At 34.8% G+C, this 25,687-nt stretch overlaps 2 protein-coding genes across 3 annotated transcripts; one reads left to right on the top strand and one right to left on the bottom strand.

Annotated features, from left to right (window-relative positions):
• The first annotated feature begins 5,102 nt into the window (after nt 1-5,102).
• LOC129307708 (probable histone-arginine methyltransferase 1.3) lies at nt 5,103-13,940 on the top strand. Of its 2 annotated transcripts, none has more exons than XM_054948575.1 (15): nt 5,103-5,668; nt 5,924-5,986; nt 6,320-6,422; nt 6,516-6,659; nt 6,840-6,943; nt 7,090-7,188; nt 7,279-7,348; nt 7,579-7,675; nt 8,167-8,221; nt 8,677-8,760; nt 10,072-10,149; nt 10,578-10,681; nt 10,774-10,946; nt 11,043-11,194; nt 13,589-13,940. In XM_054948575.1, the coding sequence occupies exons 1-15, from the start codon at nt 5,495-5,497 to the stop codon at nt 13,616-13,618; spliced, it is 1,530 nt and encodes a 509-aa protein (XP_054804550.1). In that variant the 5' UTR covers nt 5,103-5,494; the 3' UTR covers nt 13,619-13,940. The 2 variants fall into 2 exon arrangements, with proteins under 2 accessions (XP_054804550.1, XP_054804549.1); XM_054948574.1 differs by lacking the exon at nt 13,589-13,940 and adding an exon at nt 12,113-12,471 and having other exon boundaries at nt 5,110-5,668.
• LOC129307707 (isoleucine--tRNA ligase, chloroplastic/mitochondrial) lies at nt 13,347-23,764 on the bottom strand. The gene is made up of 22 exons (XM_054948573.1): nt 23,590-23,764; nt 22,486-22,681; nt 22,242-22,396; nt 22,065-22,166; nt 21,818-21,887; nt 21,609-21,721; nt 21,396-21,464; nt 20,992-21,099; nt 20,610-20,757; nt 19,628-19,859; nt 19,177-19,463; nt 18,900-19,036; nt 18,630-18,777; nt 18,269-18,400; nt 17,704-17,832; nt 16,973-17,100; nt 16,699-16,867; nt 16,303-16,424; nt 15,709-15,782; nt 15,243-15,492; nt 14,738-14,917; nt 13,347-13,827 (listed from the first exon to the last, which is right to left on the bottom strand). Exons 1-22 carry the CDS (start codon nt 23,680-23,682, stop codon nt 13,585-13,587), a joined length of 3,285 nt encoding a protein of 1,094 aa, XP_054804548.1. The 5' UTR covers nt 23,683-23,764; the 3' UTR covers nt 13,347-13,584.
• Between the last annotated feature and the right edge of the window lie 1,923 nt (nt 23,765-25,687).

The raw sequence follows: 25,687 nt of genomic DNA, 5'->3' as shown, positions 1-25,687 counted from the left end.
TTAATATAAATTTTTTTATAATTGATGTATGCTGACTATCTAGATGTACTTTGCACAATCCAAATTAACACAGATTAAATCTAGACTATGCAAATTACATCTAAATTGTCAATATATAACAATTATAAGAATTTTAATATTAAATTTGATCCTTTAAATTAAATATAGATTAGATTAAAAATAAAAAATTATTAAAATTATTTTATAATTGTTATAAATTTTTATTTTAAAAAATATAAAATAAAAATATATAATAATTTTTTAAATCTGGACCATCTGAATCAAAATCTGAATGGTTCATATTTCATCACAGTGATCAGCACCAAAACCAATCTCCCATATCCTGTGGATTCTTTATTTCATTTTAGCTGTCATCTTGCTTGGTCGTGTTTGGTGCGCACCATCATGAAATGGAACTTTTTTTTTTTTTGGAGTGTTCGTCTTACTAGAGTTTTTAATTTAGATGCAATGCTATGCTTTTAAATGAAATTATTAATTGCACTTTATTTTAGGGGGAGCAAGGCAGAGACATGGGACTATCTAATAAATATTAAATGTGGCTTGCTAATGACGACCTTATATATATATATATATATATATATATCCATCCAACTTAGTTGCTACTCTTACTACATGCCACTTTAGGCTAACTCGAAGAAGTACTCCACTCAATTCTAATGGGTTAGACTTTCATCTTAATTGAACTACCAAGCAAGTGCTTTGATTTGGGTCTAATTTCAAGAGCACCAACACCATGAGACTGATAGAACTCTTTGGCTTGGTTATGCATCTTCTCAAATTTTAATTTCAGAGATGGATAAATGAGACAAAAAATGGAGGAGAAGATAAAGCTCCATTCATTGCAAACAAACTCACCGCCTTGTTTGGAAGAAGAGCAAGTTTTTATGTTTTGACTAATGGAACAGGACAAGCATTAGGCACAACATAAATATCAAGATGTGGACGTAATAAATTTTTCTTAAAAAAATTAATCAAATAGATTTTGTGAGATTACACACACATGGAAATTGAAATATTGAAGTACAGAACTAGATTAAGAGAGTGAATCAAGCTATATTTTCAATAATCAAGCTATATAGATTACAATGTTGGGCTTGCTAAAAGTATTATTTTTCACATTATTTATCACCGCTTGCCTTATTATTATTTATACTTCTCAAATTCTGTGGATCTATTTTTATATTGGTTGATGATCATGAATATTGATGCCAAAATTTTAAAAGTTGTTATGATAAATGCCTTTTTTTTAATGCCTAAAAGTCTTTAAACTAAGTATCGTCCTCTTAAATTTGTGTACTAACTCGGCTCCATGTGTCTAAGCTTGATTACCATCCGAACCTTTCAACAATAACATACAACCCAAGATTGTTGGTGCTCGAATTAGGCTTTTTTTTTTATGCAAAGAAACTACAACAGGACACTAAGTCCTTAAATCAAATAATAAAGCCTCCCTAATACATTCTATAGAGCTACAAAAATACTCAATGGCCACTATCATCAGTGCCTCCTTCACTAGAATATCAGCTACCGAGTTAGCTTCACATCTGCACCATTCCACACTCATGTTCCAATCTATATTCAGCAATTCCTGGCTTCTTCTATAATACCTCGATCAAGATGAAATAGCCTAACACTACTTCGCACTACTTCCACCAGCTCCATACAATCAGTTTCTATTATTATCCTCCACCACCCCATCGCCTAAGCTTGCTTGAGACCCTAGAGTATCCCCCATAACTTAATGCACAAACTGCTACATTGTTCTATATGACAAATAAAACTAGCCAAAGCATCACCTGCATGATCCCTTGCAATTCCACCACACCCCGCAACTGCTCTATCAACGTCATATGACCCATGACGTTTAATTTTATTGTCCCCATCTCTCTCTGGTGCTCACCACTAATACATCCTGACCCAATTGTGTATCCGACCATCTCACCAATATTGCATGAACTTAGGCGAGTGTAGCATGCACACTCACAGCTTTATTTTGAAACACTCTCATATTCCAGTTAATCCACAACTGTCTACACATAAAAATGAACCATACATGTCATCGAATACCTCGCAGAACTTTCTTTTGTGTTAGATTCTACTCAATCCATTCAACATGATCTCTACTAGACATGAATGCCAAATATAACTCAGCGAGTACAAGTCTTTCCCAGTAACTAGAAGCTAGATAGCAATCCCTCAAGACATGAAGAATATCCCCCCTACTCTTTATGCATAATGAATATTCATCCCCCAATTGTAAACCTCTATCAGCACGTAGAGCATTAGTTAAGAGTTGTCCCCTCACACGTAACCACGTAAAGGTCCTGTACCTTTTGTGATACAATGCTCTTCCACACCCTTCTCCAAATACCCTGATGTCGATCCCTTGCATGGTTGCATAGCTTACTATTTGCAAACTTTATTGAGAACTCATCATTATTCGTCCATCTCTATCTAAGCATGTCATCACCCTGCCCTATAGAGACATGAGCAATGGCTTCTATTGTCTCCTCGAGAAGAAAAGCAGCAAACTTCTCAATCCATCGAATTAGGCATTTTGAAAATACATTAAAAAGAGTTCATAATTAATAAATATATTAATTACAAATTTTGTCCTTAATTGATGTATTACTTTTAATTTTTAATTAATTGATAATCTCTCTACTTCTCTAACATGAATTTAATCATGTTTATTCTATTCTCTAATCTCTTTCGTGTTGAATTTATGCTAACAATATCAACCACTCATCGTTACTTTCTCGTTTTTGTTGTCATTTAAAATGTTTAGGCACGCACACTTCTCTTCACCTGCTTCCTTCTATTCCATGCTTAACTGCTACAGTAAATTCCACCCTCGCTTGAGCATGTCATTTTTACTCTGAGCAATGCGGTTTCTATTATTTCAATATTTGCCTGTATACTAGCAAAAACGTAAACTCATTGATGTGATTTTTATGGACCGGAAGGTAAATGCTTCAAAATATGAATGTACGCAATGAATTGAGGAACTTTTTTAAAAGGTTAAAGAATAGAAATACCCCAAAACTTTTTTGTAAGAGGTATGCTTGGTGTCATAATTTTTTTAGCAATTCACTCTAGAACTTTTAAAAAGAGTACAATGTAACCCCAATGTCAGTGTTAACCGTTAGTTTTACTTAATTGCCAATTGGTAGCCCTTGGCATTTTTTTAAAATAAAAAAAAGAGATCAATCAATTTGCCACTCACTAAAAAGCATATCAATCTTCTAGGTGGAAAAAACTATTGAGTTTGGGCTAAACTGGAGAAGGATTTGAGTTGGATGCATGGTTAGAAGAAGAAGATACTCGCAAAAAACGAAGTAGTATCGCTCTCATTTCTCATAACTCACTCAGTTGGGAAGCTTCCATTTCTTTACTTCTCTTTTTAGGCTTCCCATTTTCTTGTTTTTCCTTCTTTTCCTCTTTGGTAGAGCGAACAATTTGATTTTGGAGCATACGGGGAATTGTTCGAATTTTCTTGATATCGAAATTGTGGTTTTGGTTGGAGATCTTGTTTTTCCAATTCACTTGGGTAGCATAAGGCTCGCTTTGGATCAAACCTTTCAAAATTCAAAATCCTCTCTCTCCCCCCCCCCCATTATTGTTATTTCATTGTCGCTTTGAATTCACAATCACAGTCCCCAAATTTTCTCAAACTTCACATAATCTATTATTGCCAGGGACAACTTAAAATGAGTTGAATTAGTGAGGTGAGAGTGCTTGATCATCCTATTGGCTTTTCCAGACTTGCAATAAAACAATCCCCTACCTCAAGGAAAATGCTTGTAGACAAGATTTCAAGTAAAAATTGAGTTGCGACAGAGAATTAGAAGGAAATTAAATTAGAAGTTAAAGAGCGAAGGGAAGCTTGCCTGTAAAGCAGACCAACCTCGCCATCATCGGCGATGAAGACAGATAGGAAGGAGCAATGAAGGGCAAGGCATGGAAATGTGATGCGAAGGAGTGTCAAAGATTCGAGTAAAGGGGAAGGTGATTTGGAAGATTGGCACTTGCGAAGAGAACGGTTGGGTTTACATTTAGGGATATGTTTTTTTTTTTTTAATTTTCTAACAGAGGCTGTCAAATGCAATTAAGTCAAATTAAACGTTCAGCGTTGATAGCAAGGCAAAATTGCATTTTTTTTAAAGGTCGTAAAATGAGATTATTTTAAAATAATTTAAGATGTCAGACATCTTTCATAAAAATAATGAGACATTTTTGTCCTTTAATCCAATTTCAAAATTACATACAAACCATCAATATTTACATCTATACAATATACTCCCTCCAATCTTCCATGCAAGGGCTAGCTAAGATGTTTGCTTTGGTTAAAATCTCAATCTACCTTTTCTTTTAAATTTATATTGGTTTTTCAAACCATTTATATTGATTCCATAAACTATTTACTTCATTCATTTAAAAATGCAAAACATTTTTTTTAGGCAAAATATTAAAAATATATTAAAACATTTTAGGTCTTTTAAGACACAATTAGTAATTTTTTCAAAACATCTTTAATTATGGTACAATAATAAGATTTTTTTAATTAATATATCTTATTAAATATGAATAAATATAGAAAAGTATATAATTGTAAAGAAAATTAATTAATTTATTATAAGTATAATTCAATAAAATACCTTACAATATTAAACCCGTGAGTAAAAAGGATTTTCATCAACGTGGTAAGTTTCAATTGAAATGGTTAAATGGAGTATTTAAAGAAAATCAATATACATATTTTTATAAATAACTAACTTAACTAATTTTCTTAAATTTTATAAGTTGATTTTCTAATTTCTCCAAATAAAATTTATAAAAAAATTGCCGTGACGGTGGAATTACATGCATAAGTGACATGAGCTTAATACGAGGCAGAGGATCACGTTGGCGTTCTGTGGGAGACAGTCATTCAGGAACGAACATGTGGGCGAACTCTAGAGTCCGCGAAACACCAGATTCCACCACCATAAGAACGCGCGTGAGAGAGAGAGAGAGAGAGAGAGAGAGCACATCTTGTGTAGCAGCATTGTGTCTGTGTGGTACGAGCCCTGTGCCACTGCTACGTGATGTTTCATTTCATCCCTTCCTTTGCCAAAAATCAAATTAAATGCTTCTCACTAACACTAACGAGCCATCACTTACCCCTACAACTGAACCTTGAAAGCAACACGCACACTATAAAACCTCAACCTCACAACATTTTTCGCTCTCTCTGGCGGCTCTGGATTTTCGCTCTACGACCCTTTCCTCCAAAGCTCAAACCCTAGCTCACTCCTTTCTTTTTCCACTCCCTCGTTATATATCTTACTTTATTATTTTGTTTAGAATACCCATTTCATATAGGTCTCACACACATATTTATTTATTTTTTAATATTTTTTTTTGGGGGGAGTGGGGGAAATAAGAGAGAAACGTTTTTCTGCCTGGATTGAGCTTGCCGGTGAGGACGGCAATGGAGGATTCCGTTGCGCAAAAGCAAAACAGCCGAGAGTTTGCTTTGGCATCAGTTGCTGAGCTCTCTTCGCCCGCTTCGCCAGGTATTGCTCGCTTCACTTCTGACGGTCAGCTGCTAATTCATCAAGATTCTCACCAGATTGATATCGATGTTGATCTTCGAACTGCTCAGGTTCGTTTTTTATTTTGTGCTTGTATTTTATTTTCTGCTTTGTCGATTAGTACCTGCAAGAACGCGGGAAATAAAGCAGGTAATTTCTTAAAGCTTAAATGAGCTGATCATTTTTTTATTTGGGTTGCACCTTCAATGCTGAAAGCATGCACGAAAACGATTTAATCTATCTCAAGCAGTGATGAAGTGTAGAGTGAATGAGACATGTATGATGAACGTCCAATCTCTTGATGATTGTGCATTGCTGGTTTGCAGCTATTCAAATTAGGTCCTGCTCAATCAGTTTGCATGGTCGAAGGTTCTGTTGTCGATAACCAGGTATAATGGATCATCTTATTATAGAAAATATGGTATCGTAGCTTTACGGCATTACTTAATATTGTTTCATTTTGTTGAAACTTCGGAAGAGCTGGGATTTTTCTTTGCTATTCGATGATTTGAGCTTCTAGAGAAATTTGATGATATATTTTTGCTGCATTTAATATGAAATGCTGTCCTATGATTTTTTGCTTCTTTATTCATAATCTAAATGCTTATGCTCTGTTGAGATTTGATTGATATAATGTTACAATATCACAGTTGCATCAGTTGTAGAAGTAATGCTTAATTCTCTAGCCTTTGTGAATCTGAAGAATGCTGTCTTTGAACCAGACATCATTCTCAAGGGAAATATCTATCCAGTTTAGAAATGAGGAGGAAAGTGGGGCCTTTGATGGCGTATTCCAGCAATGGAAGAAGGAAGCCAATGCTCAAGGTGCTGCGTTGGAAGCTTTTTTTCTCATGTTTGATTGCATAGTCTTGTTAATCTACTAGTAAATCCTGATCTTCATTTGATTCTTAAATTCAGGCAGAAACTTACCAAATGGAATCATACCAAGTTCTAAAAGTAAATTTGATGAGAAGATAGAGTCATCTTCTGCAAAAATGTATTTCCATTACTATGGGCAGCTTCTGCATCAGCAAAATATGTTGCAGGACTACGTTAGGACAGGTAATACCATTTTGTTTTCAGTGGCCCTGTTGGTTTTAACTTTTAACTTACATTTGAGTGAATGTAACAACTTATTTCATTATTTTATTTTTTTAAAAGGTAACAATTTGATTTTAAATGGGACACTAGAGTACCTGATATTTTCCTAATCAGACTAATTTGCTCATGATCTTGTTTCAGGAACCTATTATGCTGCAGTTATTGAGAACCGTGCTGATTTCATGGGCCGTGTAGTAGTTGATGTTGGTGCTGGTAGTGGTATTTTGTCCTTGTTTGCTGCTCAGGTATTCAATACTTAAATTGGTTGAATCTTGTTTGCCGTATGATAAGTTCTGTTGCTTTTGATTTAATGAAAATTTAAGGCTTCTTCCCTGCCTCCCACACCCAAAGCTTTGCATTAGATCTTTAATGTTCTTATGTTTTCTCTCAGGCTGGTGCAAAACATGTTTATGCTGTGGAGGCATCTGAAATGGCAGAATATGCACGGAAACTTATAGCTGGAAACCCAATGCTTGGTCAACGAATTACTGTATGCTTTTCTTTCCCCAGGATTTTATGTAACGTTCTTAGTTCATTTTCTGTCTCATTGTTGAGGGCAACTTCTGCTTAAAAACTACAGGTGATCAAGGGCAAGGTTGAAGATGTAGAATTGCCAGAGAAAGCAGATATTTTGATCTCTGAGCCCATGGGTAAGCTTATATTCTACTTGTTCAGTTAATATGGAAAATGATGCTACCATTCTATGTATAAGTTATGTATCTATCTTGTCCATGTATTTATGTTTGTCATTTTGCATGTTTAAATGCTTCAAGATTGTTCAGGTGTTCTATATTGGAAAGATAAGTTGTTGCTTGACAGATTGATACTTGTTTCCCCAACAATTGTTTCTAATTTGTAATATTTCTGTACTGCTATGCAGGAACCTTGTTAGTAAATGAAAGGATGTTGGAGTCTTATGTCATTGCCAGAGATAGGTTTCTCACTCCTGAGGGGAAAATGTTTCCCACGGTGGGAAGGTAAATTTGAATGTTGACAGCCCTCTCTGCATCTGTGAGTGCTTTTTTGTATGCAACCCTATCATATTATCATGAGGATATGAAACTACTAATCATAGTTATTGTCAAATAATTGTCTTTTTCTTTAAAATGGCTTGTCTCCATTATAGTATTTTATGCTACCATTCATTACAGCTTCAGTGGCAATTCCTAATATCAAACCACAAAAAGTCTGATTTCAAATACACACATATGCCTATAGATCTGTTTTGGACATGAACAGCCAAATATGATTTTCGAAGTTTAGATGCTTGTTCTGAATGCTAATTGTAGATATGACAAAATAAAGGCTATCAAGCTAATTAAACCTTCTTTGCAAATGATACATCTCTCCTCTAGACCTTGAGTTGATTGCTGGATTTAAAGGCTTGCAGTCAAGTTGCCCCTTGGTTTGTGTTTCCTTATAATATTTATATTGTATTCTCATGACCATGAATTGATTGTTTGTGTAGGATTCATATGGCACCTTTCACTGATGAATATCTGTTTATCGAAATTGCTAATAAGGTTTGTCACTATGGTTTGTATTTTTTTAACTATATCATACTTCTTAATAATCCTCAAAATAAAATTTTTTTGATACTTTGAATTGGGAGAAATTTGTTTGAAAGAGGCTTGAGTTTGTAAAAAGCTTCTGCTCAATTAATTTTCACTGAAGACGAACACAATATGTGATCATATAATTCTATGATTGACCTTTGCTTCAGGTGTCCGGTTAATAGTATTTTAGTGAGATTCAATTATAAACACCTTTTTTGACCACTTATAAATGCTAGTGGGATAAGGCTTGTTGTTGTTGTAGAATCCATGTCCTCAGCTGTTGCTTTCATAGTTATTTGCCTACATTGTGTTGTGGTCTAGCATTCTCTTCTGGATTAGTAATAAGGAAACTTTTTCTAGGTTCCTTTGAATATATTTCTTAAAGCTAAATCTAAATGCTGGTCATTCTTCTATGTGTTCAGGCCTTGTTTTGGCAGCAACAAAACTATTATGGTGTTGATTTGACACCCTTGTATGGCACTGCATTTCAAGGATACTTTTCTCAGGTATCATGCTTGATTTTACTAATTTACTAAAATACAAAATTTGTCCTACAAGTGTAGACTAGATATCGGTATCTGGTTTTGAATTTTTTGTTAGATGTTTGCCTCCTTACCAAAAGGTAAAATATGATATGTTCACACGCGTTTATTGTGGTGAGGATGGTGTAGACGTTTGATATTGATCTGTCAAGGGTCAAATTGGGAATTACATCTGTTTGTTTACATCATTTATGACGTTTGTCAAATAAGTTGGAATATTAAATTTATTAGTCACATAGCAAATGAAAGAGGATTATATGCATTGTGCGCCTTTCAATTGGTCTATTAAGAGCTGTTTATCCCTTTCTAATGCAACTTCTATTTTTAGAATTCTTCCTTTTTCCCTCTAGCTGCAATATAGGACTTTTGTTGTTTTCTCTAGATCTGTTCCTGTTGTATGCTTTCTGTGTGCTTTTGTATCTGTCGGTAGTTTCTAATTGGCTGGTTATTTTACAAGATAAATGGAGATTTTCATTTTGAAGTATGTATGTGCAGATTATATATTGATTTTAGGCAGGGTCTTTCCTGTTTATAGACCTTTTATGGTCTGGTGATTTTATAAAGGCAGACAAATCAGCACATGCTGATGCCAATTTTGTTTTCCTTTGAATTAATTGTTTGGTTTAATGAATTTTATGGAGATACTCATCTGAAAATCAATTTGTGAACCCATTCCCTTTGACCCTCTTGGATCTAAAGTCCCGTACACGGGTTGTCATTGCTGAGAGGGAAAAGGGCTTGTGGGAAGAAGGTGAATTTATGATAGTTGTTGTACTCTACTGAGATACGGTATTCTTGTTTCCTATTGTATTTTTGAATTCTTCTAATTTCGTTGCATGTTCAACTTAAATGTCATCACTTGAAGGGTTCATAATGGGTTTAGAACTTACAAGCATGGGTGACACGTTTCCTCTATTTCTCCAAGCAAAGTTTCTCATTGCAATGCCTATTGAGTATCTTAGCAGTCTGGATATCTTTTGCCTTTTTTTAAATCCCCAAGCACATATTTTGCCCTGGAGATGTGTTCAGTATTGTGAAATGGTGTCTGTTTCTTAGTAGTGCCTTGTTTGGAGTATTGAAAGATTGATGAGCTTGTAGAGAATGTGTCTTATATGACATTTGAAGATTAGTAACTGTTAATTTCCTTCAGAATCTAGGTGTAACCTGTGGGTGTTTTTGTGCCATTCTGATGATATATTTTATTATTTTGGTTGCAGTAGAATTTGACATTTTTACCAAAAATTGTTGTGTTTTTTCTCCATTTTTTCCATACAGCCTGTAGTGGATGCTTTTGATCCAAGATTGTTAATAGCTCCTCCTATGTTCCATGTGACTGACTTCACAAAAATAAAGGTAAGAGCTAACTTCTTTTTTTTTTTTTTTGGATGTCGTTCCAATTTTCTGTCTTGGATTTCCTCTAATTACAGTCCCAAGAATGTTCGGTAGGCATGCCTCGTAGAAATAGATAATAGTTTATATAATATACCTATTTTATAGTAAAAAATATCATATATCTGGTATTCTAAAAAAAAAAGATCTGTCTGTGCTGTTCTTTACTTCGTTATTGTATTTTTTGGCCAAACTTATTCTTGGTTTACTGGAAGTAAAAGGAACTGCTTTTGAAACATTCTGACAGAGCCTTCAACTGAACTATCATTCCACTTCAGGTTTAAGAAGTACTTTCATGGTCAAAATTTTATTGTTTTTAATTGTGCTGACACTTGAAATGAAGTTACCTTTGAATAACAGAGGATCACAACTTACAAGCTGATTTTCTGTAGGAAGAAGAGCTTTATGAAATAGATATACCTTTAAAATTCATTGCCTCTGTGGGTGCACGAGTACATGGGTTGGCTTGCTGGTTTGATGTGCTGTTTAATGGAAGGTGAAGATTACATTTTAGATATTTTTATCATCCATTTTTATTCATCTATATTGATGTCTGTTGTTTTGCCAACATTTGTTCCAAATCCTCAGTACCGTGCAAAGGTGGCTCACGACTGCCCCAGGGTCACCAACAACCCACTGGTACCAATTGCGCTGTGTTCTCTCTCAGCCAATTTATGTCATGGCGGGACAAGAAATTACTGGCAGGCTGCATATGATTGCTCACAATGCCCAGAGTTATACAATATATTTAACATTGTCAGGTTAGTGTTTGCCCTTTTTATTCCTATTGTTACTCTTGTGCCTTTGCATTTTTCTGCTAAAGAGCCATGGGTCAATTATTTTTCATTTTCTTTTAGCTAAAATGTGGGGCCCTGGTGCTGAACAAGGAGGGATTCTTCAAACCTCATCATGCAAACTTGATTTGAAAGAACCCTACTATAGAATGTCCCAACCGCAAGCTTATACATTAGCCCAAGACCAGCAACAACCACCACTTCTACACACACAGGTATTGAATTCATCTTCAGTTACTTGCTTTATTGTTCACTTTTGAGTTGAAGATTCTAAGGAATGCTTGAAATCTGAATAATTTTATTTTGGGGAGAAAGGCAAGTCTGTCGTGAAATAGATCGAATTCTGATTTAAAAAAGATAAAGAAAATACAAAGCCTCCATTTGAACCTTGAGCATTTGCATACCACCCAGGCAGTTGTTACGATTTGAACTCCTCTGTCTATTTTCCAATTGACAGAAATGCCACCTTATGGGCTCAGATTCTGTTTACTTGCCCATGGCACTCACCAATTATATGAAAACAACAAATTAATTAAGTTTGAGATGAGATCTTCATCAACAGGTTTATGGGGAAATGGGGTGGGAAGTTTAAATCCTAAATAGTGATGGTCCAGGGAGAAGATTCAGTGCAAGTTTTACATATGACTCTTAAGTTGAAAGGGTATATTTGCATTTTTCTTGTACGGATGCGCATTCCAGTTTCCAGGAGACGGATCATTATACTTTAATGAGTATCATGTGATGTTAGCTTAGTTGTATTTTGCTATTTATTCTCAATTAGAAATAAATCAACGGGGTAAAAAGATGCCACATAAGATGAAAATAGATTCTCCATTATGGTTAGTTGAACTTCACTGTAACATCTTGGCAGAAGGACAACTGGTAATCTTCTGATGTGAGGTGTCTATGCCATTTGCTGCTGCTGCTTTTTTTTTTTTTTAATGAAAATAAATGGTAAGGTGAACCAAAATGACGTTGTGCAATATCCTTACGTGAGAGGAAAGGACCAGACCTCAGTCCCCTGAAAACTGCTCAATTGGCTTTTTGCCTTTTGTTAGTAAACTACATGGTTATACATATGATAACTACATGATTATACAACTTTTTTGTTCCCTTTTTATGTCCTTGTACAGGACATATCGATCCAATCACAAGATTTAGATGACCCTGAGATAATGCAGCAGCCGTCACCTAATTCATGTGCTCAAGTTAATTCATTGATGCAGAATATTTAACGTTATCATGAATGCTAACCTCGACTTGTTTCTGTTTGTAAGATGAATCTGCCTGCTGCAAGTAGGTTGATTCTGTATCATTATTTGGATGTTCCCTTCCCTTGTAAATTCATCAACATTGTGTTTGCTATCTATTGGGTGGGTTGTGGTGTAGATCGTCAGTCGATCTGAAATTTTTCTTATATTTATGCCTTTCAAACGGACCTCATGTATGATTTACTTGATAAGCTAGCTGATCTTGATTGCCCTTTTTTAAATTCTTTTTAAATGTTTTAAACGTGAATTTTGTTTAAACTACTCGTTATGCTCACATCCTTGAACAGCTTATTAGAAAAAAAGATGATTTCCAAATAATGCTAAAACAGGTTGTGCTATGATTTTTACTTGCCTGCCTTCACGTGACGAGATTCAAAAGCGTGAATTTCCTTTACGTTACTTGTCGAAAGCCGATATTGATTCAAAAGCTGAAGTTTAGCCAGGGCATTTATAAACCGATTTTAACAAGGTTGCAACGACAAGAAGGCTTCGCCGAGGGGAGGCAAGGTGAGAAAATTTTTGACGGCCCACCTGGAAAAGGAGGGGGGCTGTTTAGTTCCATTACTAGGTCTCAAAGGATAGGGATGAAGACGGTATTGAGATTAGTTTCATCATTCCATTGGCAATTAAGATTCCTGGAAATATAGGAATTACTGCCTTTCATTCCTTGGACCTCATGACTCATGATTCCTTAAGCTACATTCCAAAAATGCCCTCTTTTTCGTTGTCACTGCCATCGAGACCATTTCATCGCCTTGCCTCCTCTATTGCGCTTTGCGGTCCCCTCCTCACGTTCAAATCTACTTCAAACCTGAGTTACTGTGATGAATTTGGGTTGTCTAATCTAGGTTTAGTATTGTTGGATCTATTTTTTTCCTTTGGGTGAAAATCTAAATTTGAATGTATGCGTGACTGATCTGGATTTGATTTGCTTGAATCTACTTGTGAATCCCTTTTGAATCTTGTTCGAGGAAGGGTACAATGAAGTGGAAAGTTTTCCTCTTTGTACGAGCATTTTAGTCTAAATGTTTTTTTTTGAATCAAATATAAAAAATTTCTTTCCGGTCTTTAATAAAAATACTAAACAGATAATCAGTATTCAGTATCCCATTGCAATCCATTTTATTCCACTTCCCAATACCAATTATGTGAACACAACATGCTCTAAATGTCTCTATTATGAGAACAAAAATTATTTTCAATGATAATATTGTGAACAAAAATATCTTGAGACTTCATTAAAACAAAATCTCTAGTTGATGTGTTTAGGAAAAAGGAATATCAGCGTCACAGATGATTAATGGAATAAATTAATGTTTGTTTGTTTTGTGATGTCAGCTGACTGCAACTACTTCACGGGGCAACTGATCAGCAACCACATTATGGCAGCGGCCGCAAAGGGTTGGGTGGTCGGAGAAAGAGCCAACAAGCAGTGAGTAATTCCAGCACCTTTCACACTTGGAACCTTCAGCACGAGATACACCAACCCACACTTTAGTGTTCCCTTGAATGAGGCACTCACCGTTATGAGGGATATTTGCAATCAGTTCACCTTTCAACGATGGAAGAATCTCAGCCTGCAAAATGTCAAACATGTAAGAAATATAAGTATTATTCACAGCAATAAAAAAAAAAAAAAACTTGTTGCAGTACGAAATATCAAGTTAACAAACGGTTTTCAAGCTTCTAATCGGTGCATGAAAAACTTTGGCTCCTTCCTTTCTTCATCATTTGATGGCCTTTGCATATAACTAGAGGGGAATGTTGAGTTTTGGACATCGTATTAACCAAAGGTGTCAAATAGGTATTTGCAGAAACAGAAGCTCCAGTTCTAATACCATGCAATGGCATTGCAGAAATGCACAATGATAGATCGAGTGTCTGGAAGGCATGAACATACCGTGTAATGTGTTCAGAGATAGAGATATATATATATATATATATAGAGAGAGAGAGAGAGAGAGAGAGGATCAATCCATGTTTATGTAAAGGGAAGGGTGAGGAAAGTATTGCAGTAAATATTCCTGGTGCAACCTGGTCACTCAGAAGTTCTTTAGTTGAATATTATTCTTGTTCTTTTTTTTGGAGCGGATTTTACCAGTAATGATCCCAGGCTTTGCCAGCTTCAGCTATAGGGGAGTGTTAACAGTGTTAGTAGTCCTGTAGGTTAAGAATAAAATTATCCTCTTATAAAGCCAAAAGGTATTAAGGATTTAGGAATGTTTTGTAGGTTAGGTAAATAGTTGTGATGTGTCCAAAGAAAAAAGAAAAAAATATTAGGCAATGTTTGGTATATGAAAAAGTTTAGAAAATAACATTTCCTTTTGCATTAGGATCCTAGCATGACTCTGGTATTATTCCAAATGGAGGTGAGACTAAGTGTTACACTTTCTGTCCTTAAAATAAATTTTGCCCCTTCGTTTCTTCCTTACTTGTGCATAAGCCCTCCCTAATCCCTATTAACAGATGGCATGGATGTGCACATACCTGAGATGTTATGAATAGACGATGCAGTGCATCAGCATCGTTTTTGGAGGTACATAGTTCAGATAATTGGGATGCCAGGCTGGCAGCAGATGTATAAATATGAACCTTTGCATCTAAACTGGCTCCAATTAACTTGCCAGTTCGTGCAATCTCCAAAACTCTGTTCACCTCTGTCCTCAGCTGGCCAAAAGCGATTTCATTCAGTAATAGCCACACTAACATTACATCTATGTTAGCAATAACTTATGAAAAATTACATCAAGAAAATTTAGAAAAAAAATGACATAGAAGGGAATTGAAGGAGAAGTGGGTGAACAACAGTCACATAAAATTAATAAAAGAAAAATAATATTTTTCTGCCTGACGAGTTTTCGCATTTTATAGACCGAATAATTACAGAAAGTTTATGGGTGAATAATTTTGGCTAAAATGATTCATATCAGAATTCTATCACGACCGAGCTGAATTATGTGGATTTGGATGACATCAGCTAGTGAGAAATTACCTCGAGAATCTTTTCCCAGAAATCAATTTCTTCAGCGGGGAGTGCAAGCCATCTTTCATTCAAGGTGGGCCATCTTGATTCAAATATGTATTCCGCAACAGAACCATATTCAGTTGCATACTGAAAAGGAAGGTTCTGCCATACATCCTCAGCTAAATGGGGCAATATTGGTGCTACAACTCTCGCTATGGAAAGCAGATGAGCTGCAAGAACTGTTTGACAACTTCTCCTTGTATAACTTGTTGATCCACTGCAAAATTAACAAGAAATATTGTTTTGGGATTATAAATAACATAAAAAATCATGCAAAAAAATCTGCATCCGAATCTTCTGTTGCAGATTCGTAGTATAAGTGCCAAGTTGCCCATTAAAGATATATTATCTGCCATGATAGTTTCGCAATATAAAGGGTGTACAGAATGCAGTAAGCGAGAACAAGAAAAGAAAATTAGGCATGGCAACTTACCCAACATAAAGTCGGTCTTTAGCGACATCAAAGTAGAAATTTGACAAGTCAACGATGACAAACCTCTGTAAAATCTGAAATGAAAAGGTTGCATTGTAATTATTGACAAATCTAACATTCAACACTTTACTCCCTCTAGACCTATTTATAAGAAACAAATTATAGTTAAATTTTAACTATTTTAACTCTCATTTGTTTTTTTTTTAATGAATGGACCAGGAGGTAGTATTAAAAATAGTTCAGCTAAAACTTTATTTTAAGATTTACAAAGATTTTTCATGTCCAACTATAAAACTTGATGCAAGAAACCAAAGCTATTGATGCTATAATTCCTCTTTCCCTCTTACTTCAAGCTCTCTCTCTCTCTCTCTCTCTCGCTCTCTCTTGTTGCCAACACTTTAAGCTCTATCACTAGTTCAATGGACTTTATTAAGTCTCCCCTGTTTTGACCTGAAAATACCTTTTTTTTTTTTTACTAAAAGTAGAGCCAAACAAATGTATTGGCATTCGTTAGCTGGGGGTCTAAACAAAAATCCAGCAGCATCAAAAGAAACATTAAAATTGAATGTCTGATCAAGATTTACAACAACTAACCTGAAAGATTTTGAAAAATTGGTAACTTTCATAATTCCCTTGAATGTTATTTACAACATTTTCAAGCTGGAATAGCGCATGCTGATCAATCCTGGGAAGTTCATGGTATGGAACAGCATAATCTGCCTGTCAATAAGATAAAGTATGAGGAACAAGTGGAAAGAAAAACTGCAGAGGCATAGAAAAATAGACGTTATTTTAACCAACCTAGAGACAATAGGCAGGGGGTTTATCTTTTTTAGGCAAAGAAAAGAGAATAAATCATGTATCCCGTGAAATGGATTAAACTTAAAGTCCTCTGCTAGATGTTTAACTAATAGGGTTTCCAGGAGAAGGAAAAGAGAAGAAAATTCTATCCAGTAAGAGAGAATTAAAAGCCTCTGATAAAAATCGAACATGCCTTCCAATCATGAAGATTTGCCAAAAGGTATCTCAAAGTTCCTCGCAACTTCCTGTAGATCTCAGACATTTGACGGAGAATCTGAGGGCCAATCATCACGTCACCTGTATAATCTACACTAGAAACCCAGAGTCGGAGGACATCAGCCCCATAAGCAGGTGTTTCCTGAGTGGGAAAAAAGAAAGTCCATTAGTCCATGGCTTTTTGATAAATAGAAGCCATGTATCTAGATACAGTTCCAATGCTGATCTTTTTTAATATGCAACTGACCTTCTGATTTTTCCCTCCTTCAATAACAATTCGTGGATCCACAACATTACCCAAAGACTTGCTCATCTTTAAACCCTTCTCATCCAATACAAATCCATGTGTTACAACACCAGAATATGGAGCCTTCCCTGTATTAACAAACAATGACAGAATTACATGGTATCTTTATTTTTTGACCCCCGGAATACATGAAGATATGCTCGTCACAGCAGTGTTTGACCATATGTAAGAACACATGTATATTTGTATATCCACATGCATTATCTTGTTGGGAAAAAAATGCATTATCCTTGTCAACTTATGACATGGAGGAAAATAAACTCCAGCAAGCAAATCGCTATGCATGTGCTCGTGTTATGAATCCTCACTGTTGTTTAGTATAACTGAGAAAGTTTATTATTTTGAAAACTGAACCATTCATAGCAAATTTGAAACTGAAAAGGGAGGGTAAAGCTTAAAAGACAAAATGGGCAGCAGAATTCTGAGAAAAAAGGGATGGAGCAAAACAACAAATATTATTCAAAGCCCCAATTATCGTCTAAAGCTTAAACCTTCTCATCTATATGAAGACTATAAACAAAAGGCAAATATTAAATTTACTTTGAGTACACTGCAAATAACTTTTTCTTTAGCCTAAAATACTTTCCTAAGGTCGTAATTCCTCTTAATTGGGTAATTATTTTCCTAGCTTACAAGACTTCCTGCAATTTGCAATATCTCAGACACAATACCTCTTGTAGCTACACTTGTCAGCAATGAACTCTGAAACCAGCCCCTATGCTGATCTGTTCCTTCAAGATACAAGTCTGCTGGAAGACTTAAGCCACTTCTTTTTCCCAAGACTGCAGCCCAGGAGGAACCTGGGGTCAAAAGTAAACAGCTAAGAAACACCCGATTCATAAGAAAGCAACTTATGAATTGATAATAGTTTAGGCTAGAGTAGGTGTAGGAGGTTCTAGGTCATGCCATTGTGTCCTGGAAAGTAATATGAGAATAACAAAATGCAATTTTTGAATAAATCAAAATAATATCCCAATTGTAAGAAACAGGTGCAATAGTTATCACTCATCAATACATGTCATAAATTAGAATATATCATCGAGCTGTCCCTGGGCCATAACAGGAAACTGGAGCTTGGGGTTGAGGAAATTACTATGAATCTATATTTATAAAAGTTTTTGGAAGCTACACTGCTTACAAGCCATGAACATGTGGCTTATCTCAAGCTCTATGCAATGCATGGGACCCACTCTAATTATTAGTGTAAAGTTACCAGGAAACACAACATTTACCCACCTGAATCAAACCACACATCCATTGTGTCAGTTCCCTTTTCATATTCTGCAGCTTTATCACGGTACTTGGCTGGAAGAAGATCCTCTACTGGCATGTACCACCATGCATCACTGCCATTTTGGGCTATAATAGCTGTCCAGATCAAAAAAAAAAAAATGAATTAATGTAGGCTGTTCAGTTAAAATGGACCAACAAATGGTTTAGAAGAGCACTGGGAATTAAGAAACATGAGGATATCCAGAAGTACATGTACTCAGATATGAACTTTACTTGGTCAATTCTTGTAGTCTATTAACAATTGAGATAGTTTATACTCTTGAGCAAGGAGCACACAGTAATTTGTTATGTTTTGGGCCCTTACATCTGATATGCTCAATAGTTTCTTCATTCATAAGGGGTTCTCTAGACTGCAAATGATAAAAAACTGGAATGGGAACTCCCCATGTCCTTTGTCGTGATATACACCAGTCACTGCGGCTAGAAGTCATTGCCGAGATTCTGTTTTCTGCCTAAGCAATAATAGACATATCTTTGTAAGCTAGCACCAAATATGATAAGTGACGCATTTGTGAGAGATTAACTTTATAAATAAACAGGAAGTATGGCAAAAAGGAAGTCTAAAATTAATCACCTGAGGAGGAAACCACTTTACATGGCCAATAGCACTGATAGCAGCATGGCGAAATCCCTCAACTGATGCAAACCATTGCTCTGTTGCTCTAAATATAGTTGGTTTCTTTGTTCTCCAGTCATAGGGATACTTGTGCTCTGCATCAGAAAACATTGAAAACATCAATGACGATACAGTCTATATTTATTGGTAGAACACTCTGAGATTTTCAAGACAAACAATTCTGGAACAAATTCAACAAGACCCCAAAAAGAGAAAATACAGATAGAGAACTGACCATATGATTCTTCCAAGACAAGTGACAGATGTTCATCCAAGTATTTCACAATGGCAGCATTACCTTCCCCAAGAACATCAAGCCCACTAAATTTCCCAGCTTCTTCAGTGAACTTTCCATCATCATCTACTGGAGAAAGTATGGGTAGTCCATACTTCCGGCCAGTCACATAGTCTTCCTGACCATGCCCTGGAGCTGTATGGACCAGTCCTGTTCCAGTTTCTGTTGTAATATAATCTCCTCCAATCACAACTGGACATTCCTTATCATCTATTGGATGGTTATACCTGAGGATACAATAATGAATAATGTCCTGAGCACAAGATTCATCCCATTTACTATAAAGGTATGTAAGAATTTTAACACAAATTACAGAAAGAAGTAATGGCAGCAGCATTGAAAAAATTATACAAAGATTAAAGCAATTCTTCAAATTTGAATGTCCAAGAACCTGCAGTTTTCCAGGTCTGAACCCAAGAGTCTTTTCTTGATAGCAAGCCTCACACCCCATTTTGCCTCCAACTTTGGCACAAGATCTGATGCCACAATAAGGAAAGGCTTCTCCTCCTCCTTTAAAACATTTCCAAGCCTTCTTTTCTTGGCTCCTCTACCGAGTGACACTTCCTCAGGTAATGGTTCCACTTCAACAACAGCATATTCAAGTTTGGGATTGACCGCAACAGCTGAATATAGAATAAAATGAAGTGACCACAAAGAGAGGAGTAAGTGACATGCAGACTTGAGCATATAAAATGACTACAAAATGAAAAGGTAGTAAGTAATTGGTGTTATGGGCATCAAATAAACAATGATTTTAGCTACACAATTAACTAGCCTAAAGTCACTATCATCAACAGCTGAAGAAATGATTCTGAAGAACAAAGGTGTGCAAATCTGCAGTCAAACAATTTTAATTCTATTTTTTCTTTTCCTTTGCATAGGTATTTTATTATAATACAGTAAATAATAATGAATAAGTTTCAACATAACCCTATTTAGGAGAAGTCTCAAGGCTCACGATTATAAGAATGATGAGTTCCATCTTCAAGAATCAAATAGTTATGATATGAAGGATATAAACTGAAAGCATATCCGGTAGGAAAGCATCTGATCAGCAGCAGCAACAACAACAACAACAACAAGCCTTTATCCCATGAGATGGGGTTAGCTACACAAATTGCATGATGCCATTGTATTCTATCAGACTATAATGAATTTAAGTTGTAAGGTAAAGCATCATTATGAATGTGTTTTAGAGCATAACAGATGATTGATTGCTTACTGATTCAGTATTCAAGACACGTGCTAATTACTGAGAAATATGTATAAATACAAGTATCTGATGTAGAAATTAAAACCATTATGACAAGCAGCGGTGATATTAAAGATATCCATGAGTCATACAACAGCAAGGCATATGCAAAGAAACCAACCGGCATTGGCAGGAACAGTCCAGGGAGTTGTGGTCCATATGGCCAAGTACAAATTTGGAAATTCTTGCAGTAGGCCACCAACTGTTAGAGGAGCATTCACTAATCTGAATATGGCATATATGCTTCTCGAAACGTGACCTTCAGGATACTACAGATAAATCGAACAGATAGTAATGTAAATACTCTTAGCTCCATCAAATCAAACTTTTGAAGAAAAACTTACTCATCACATATATACATTGAAAGTAGAAACTCAAACAGACATGTTTTAACATGATAAAGAGATAAGAAAATCCAACATTGTAGGGCATGACATCTTTGGCCTTTATGATCTATAAAAGAAAAATTAAAATAATGAAAAAAGAATAAAGGATTAATTTACCTCCAGCTCAGCCTCAGCTAGTGCCGTCCTTGATGAGGGGCTCCAGTGAACAGGTTTTCTGCCTCTGTAGATATAGCCTTTCAAGGCCATCTGGCCAAATACCTCGATCTAGCATATTATAGGATATGAATTATGAAATCAAGCACCCAAGAAAAATTACATACCTAAAGTTCAATAGTCTGGCAATCTGGCTATCTGCACTAATTATTGGCTGGCTCTTGCTTAATGGTCAAACCACTTCATTAAAGTTAAAAGTCATACATGTGAAAGAATAGTTATTCCACGAGTTATTCTATATTAACTTTCATAAACATTATACTAAATAAATGGGGTGTCCCAAGTGCTTAACTTTATATTTAAATTTAAGCATTTCTAAGGTTAATGAAATAGGGTGTACCAGCTACCTGGGCAGCTTCATACTCTGGATCCAGAGTAAGATAAGGACTATTCCAGTCTGCCCAAACTCCATAGCGCTGCAAGCATTCCAAAATTTTCCAGCAATTAAAAGCAAAATTTGGTGAGATATTTCAATTATAAGGTTGTAATTAAGGAACAAAAGCAATATATTGGCACTTGACACATGAAATCACAACACCATTTGCAAAACAAAGATGAACCTTAAAAGATGACATCTGATTTTTAACGGTGTCCTTGGCAAATTTAGCTGCCTTAGCTCTCAACTTTAATGGTGTGAGGTCATTTCTAGCTTCCTTATCCAGCGATTGCAAAACTGTAATAACTCATAAAAATCATACTATTATTGAACATGTCATAGCAAACATGGCACTATGGCAGTACTAAGGGAACAAATGAAAAAATAACCTGCCTTTTAATTCAATAGGTAGGCCATGGCAATCCCATCCAGGCACAAAACGAACTTTATAGTTCTGAAGAATCTGAAAATAAAAAGGAAATATAAGTCTTAACAGAAGATTAGTGCTTACATGCAAGTGCATTAGCAAGTAACATATATTGTAAAGCATTCATGTCTTTCATAGACTTTCAAATATATATGATTCAGATTAAATATAAAAACAAACAGGAAGTCTAAGTACAAAGGAAGGGGGAAATACCTTATAACGGTTTATAATATCCTTCAAAATTTTGTTTAATGCATGGCCAATATGAAGGTCACCGTTAGCATATGGAGGACCATCATGAAGAATGAAACTCTCCTGAACAAGTTGTTTGAAATAGGTCAAGAAATTTGCATAAATAGAAGTGTAGCTTAGAAAAACTCTACAACCTACCCCATTATTTTTGTCAACAACTCTTTTAAATACTTGATTGTCCTCCCATATTTTCTGAATTTCAGGCTCCCTTATTGAAGAATTTGCTCTCATACCAAATGCCGTCTTTGGAAGATCAACAGTGTGCTTGTATTTACTATCTTCTTGCTTAGTCCCTGAAATTCACACGAGTATTGTAACAAAGCATATAGCCAAAAAAAAAAGAAGATAACATAAATCTACTATGAAATAGCAAACATGCTACCTTCAGCATCTTTCTTTCCTGCCATAACAGGTCCTTGAGCTCTTCGCTTTGAAGAAGAGAACTGGTCTGCTGAATGAGTACAGTAGTTTGACATGTTCAGGACCGATATTACTTTAACTGATGAGATTCCATGTGAATAAAACAAGCCAATAGAATTGGTTTTCCTGGATGCTGTATAGGATGTTCGCAAGAAAACCTAAGCACATATTAAACAGCAAATCAATCGGGAGTACAATAGTACTATTTTCTTTTCAAGTTTGATGAGAAGGAGGAGGAGACACAGTTAAAAATCCCATAAAGCCAAACCATTAGATATAAAGCAAAAGTGTAATAACAAACTTTAGAAAGCCACGTGAGCCCAGACATCCATGAATTTATAAGCGGGACGTATTTTACATAACTATCAGAACAGAGGAAGATGAAGGAAAGAAAATGCAGGCGAGCATAAAATGATGAATATGTTGTTAAATACCAGACTTTCCTACTTCTTCTGTCATAGCGGACCAAAAAACCCAAAAGTACAATTAAAAAAAGAACCATATCCCAGGACTAGAAGAGCTGAAACGTCCTACTTCGGTGGTCAATTTGGAGAAATGAATCGAAGTATTATGTGGTAAAATAATACTGATAATAAGGCTTATACCAAGGAAAGGCAATGCCATTTCAACCACCCCGTTAAAAATCTACCCACCGAAGCCCATCCAGCACTCCCAATGCGTGATCAACCAACTAAACCAATTTCATTTATGTTGTAGCACCGGCGCATGATCAGACGAAATCAAATCAAAGCATAAACTCCCTTTACCTCCCAAAATCAAAAAACTTAATACATGAAGAAATGGGTTTAACAGAGGAATGCTAATCAAAGATATAAAGGAACTTAAATTTCTTAGTAATATCAATTGAGCGCATTAGCATAGCCCAAAAACACAATGCTCCGCTTTACTACTGAGAAACTGAGGAATTTTTTCAACATGAAGACTCAGAATTTAACTCAAACCTTATCCCTTCAGCCGCATACACAACTTCGCCATCTATTCCTAAGGATTTATTAATCACAAAATAAGAGCTAATTGAGTTCAGGATAGATAGAAAGGGATGTACCCTGTGAGGAGAGGATTTCATGAAGAGGGCCATGGTGGCTTCGCTTGACTTGAGAGCAGTGGAGTTTGAAGTGAAGGACTTGAAAACAGACATGATGGATTGGCCTCCACTGGTTTGCTGGCATGAGCAGGGCTATTCCATCTTAGTTGAGCGAGGGAAAGACGTCGTTCGGATAAAAGGACCCAAAACCTCGCCATTTCCGTATTAATCTGTATTTTTCCTTGGCTATGAAAATTTAACAATGAAAAGAAGAAAAACAAAAAAAAAAGTTATAAGTTACTTATTAATGGAGTCTATGATTTAGGGACCATTTATTATTTCGAATATTTATTCATAATTGATTCTTCATAAATTTATAATTGATTATCCTAAAATTTACTTGTGAATATTATTAAATTTATAAATGACAAAATTTTATATTAATTCAATAATTCACAATTATTTTTCTTTAAGTTATGGATGATTTTCACAGATTATTTTAATAATTATTTCATTGATTTTTAATTATAAATGAAGATTATGGTCTTTCTATAAAATTTTAACAATTTGAAGTTTTTAATTGTTACTGATACCTACACAAAGTCTGTAATCATTATTTTTCTTGAAAATTACCACATGTTTTGAATATTTGAAATTTGATTAGTTATACATAATTACACAATTCAGCTATGAAAAAGTGAATATATTTGTGCCAATTACCAAAGCTAAATTTTAACTTAAAACTGAGGGAAAATATATCTGTTTGATGATCATATGAATTTGCAAATTTTTCTAGAACAAAGCAAATGATATTTTTTACATAGCAAATTGACCAATAAATGTCCTTGCCTGAGTGCGTAACTTTTTCATTTAAAAAGTAGTTAAAATAATATTATAATACATACATTAAATTTTGTCTGAATAATTATAAATACTCATTAGAAATGAACCCACTACATCCGACTTTTGCAAAGCTCTCCTTCTCTAATAATTTATAAGATATTTTTTTAACAAAATTATATATATTAAAATGAAATTCATTAAATATAATTTACAGTCTTTTTTTATAAACTTTTAAAATACATTTCATTAATTAAAAAAAAGAGAATAAGAAATAAATTGATTTAAAGAGTAAAATAAAAAAATAATTTTGAAATAATCATCATTAATTGTCAAAACGTGATACCAAATCATTTCTAATAGCATAAAAGTTAAAAACAGTACATAAATTATTTCTTAATCTGATTCAAAAACAACGAGGGTCACATACATTAATATTCAATAGAATGAACCAGACAGGGCCATGAACTCCCTGGATGAACAAACAAGCACCAATAACACAACCACTTTACCAATCGATGAGGAAAAAGAGATATGAAAGGTGAAAATTAAAGGGGTGATTTGGGAACCTTCATAACAAAGGCTTTGAAAAGATCCCAGTAGAGTGGAAACTGTGCGATTGCATGATAGGAAGCAGGAAGGCAAGTGGCAGCATGAAGAGGGAACACTCCTTTCTTAAAATCTTCATCAATTAGGAAGAAATGCGCGTAAAAAGTTATAGTTTCTCTAATAATAAAAAAAAGGAAATATTTAATTAATCATGACTTTTAGGAAAATTTCTTACCAATCAAATTTAAGAAAATATATGATTTTGGGATCACCTCCTGTTTTTTAATATTCATGTACGATTAATTTTTTATAAACTCATAAGTTTCTAAAATTCACAAGTAACTATCATTTAAATTTCTAAACAACTAGATATAAATTTATGAGATCATTTATTTGTTTACCAACAACTTTACATTCATTTGAAAGTAATATTTCTTAAATTCACAAGTATTTTTTTTAAATTCATTTGATATAGTTTACTATCTTAATTTTTTTATAAAAATTCAAAATACTATTTATTAATAAGAGAGAGAAATTTATGAGGGAAGTAAAATAATGAAAAATATTATTGTAATAATTATCATTAACAAAAAATTTTAATCAAAAAACTAAATCACGTTCAAAAATATTTTATAAACTTTGAGGGAGGAGCAATATAAAACAACACATAAATTTATTCTCAAACTGATTTCACACACATCAATAGAACCAACTAGGGACTTTCACTCAT

This window comes from Prosopis cineraria, unplaced genomic scaffold (assembly GCF_029017545.1).
Source record: "Prosopis cineraria cultivar Desert tree isolate PC_DT_omini unplaced genomic scaffold, ASM2901754v1 PC4, whole genome shotgun sequence".
NCBI lineage: Eukaryota > Viridiplantae > Streptophyta > Magnoliopsida > Fabales > Fabaceae > Prosopis > Prosopis cineraria.
The sequence above is the reverse complement of the archived record's forward strand: the minus strand, read 5'-3'. Positions and strand labels throughout refer to the sequence as shown.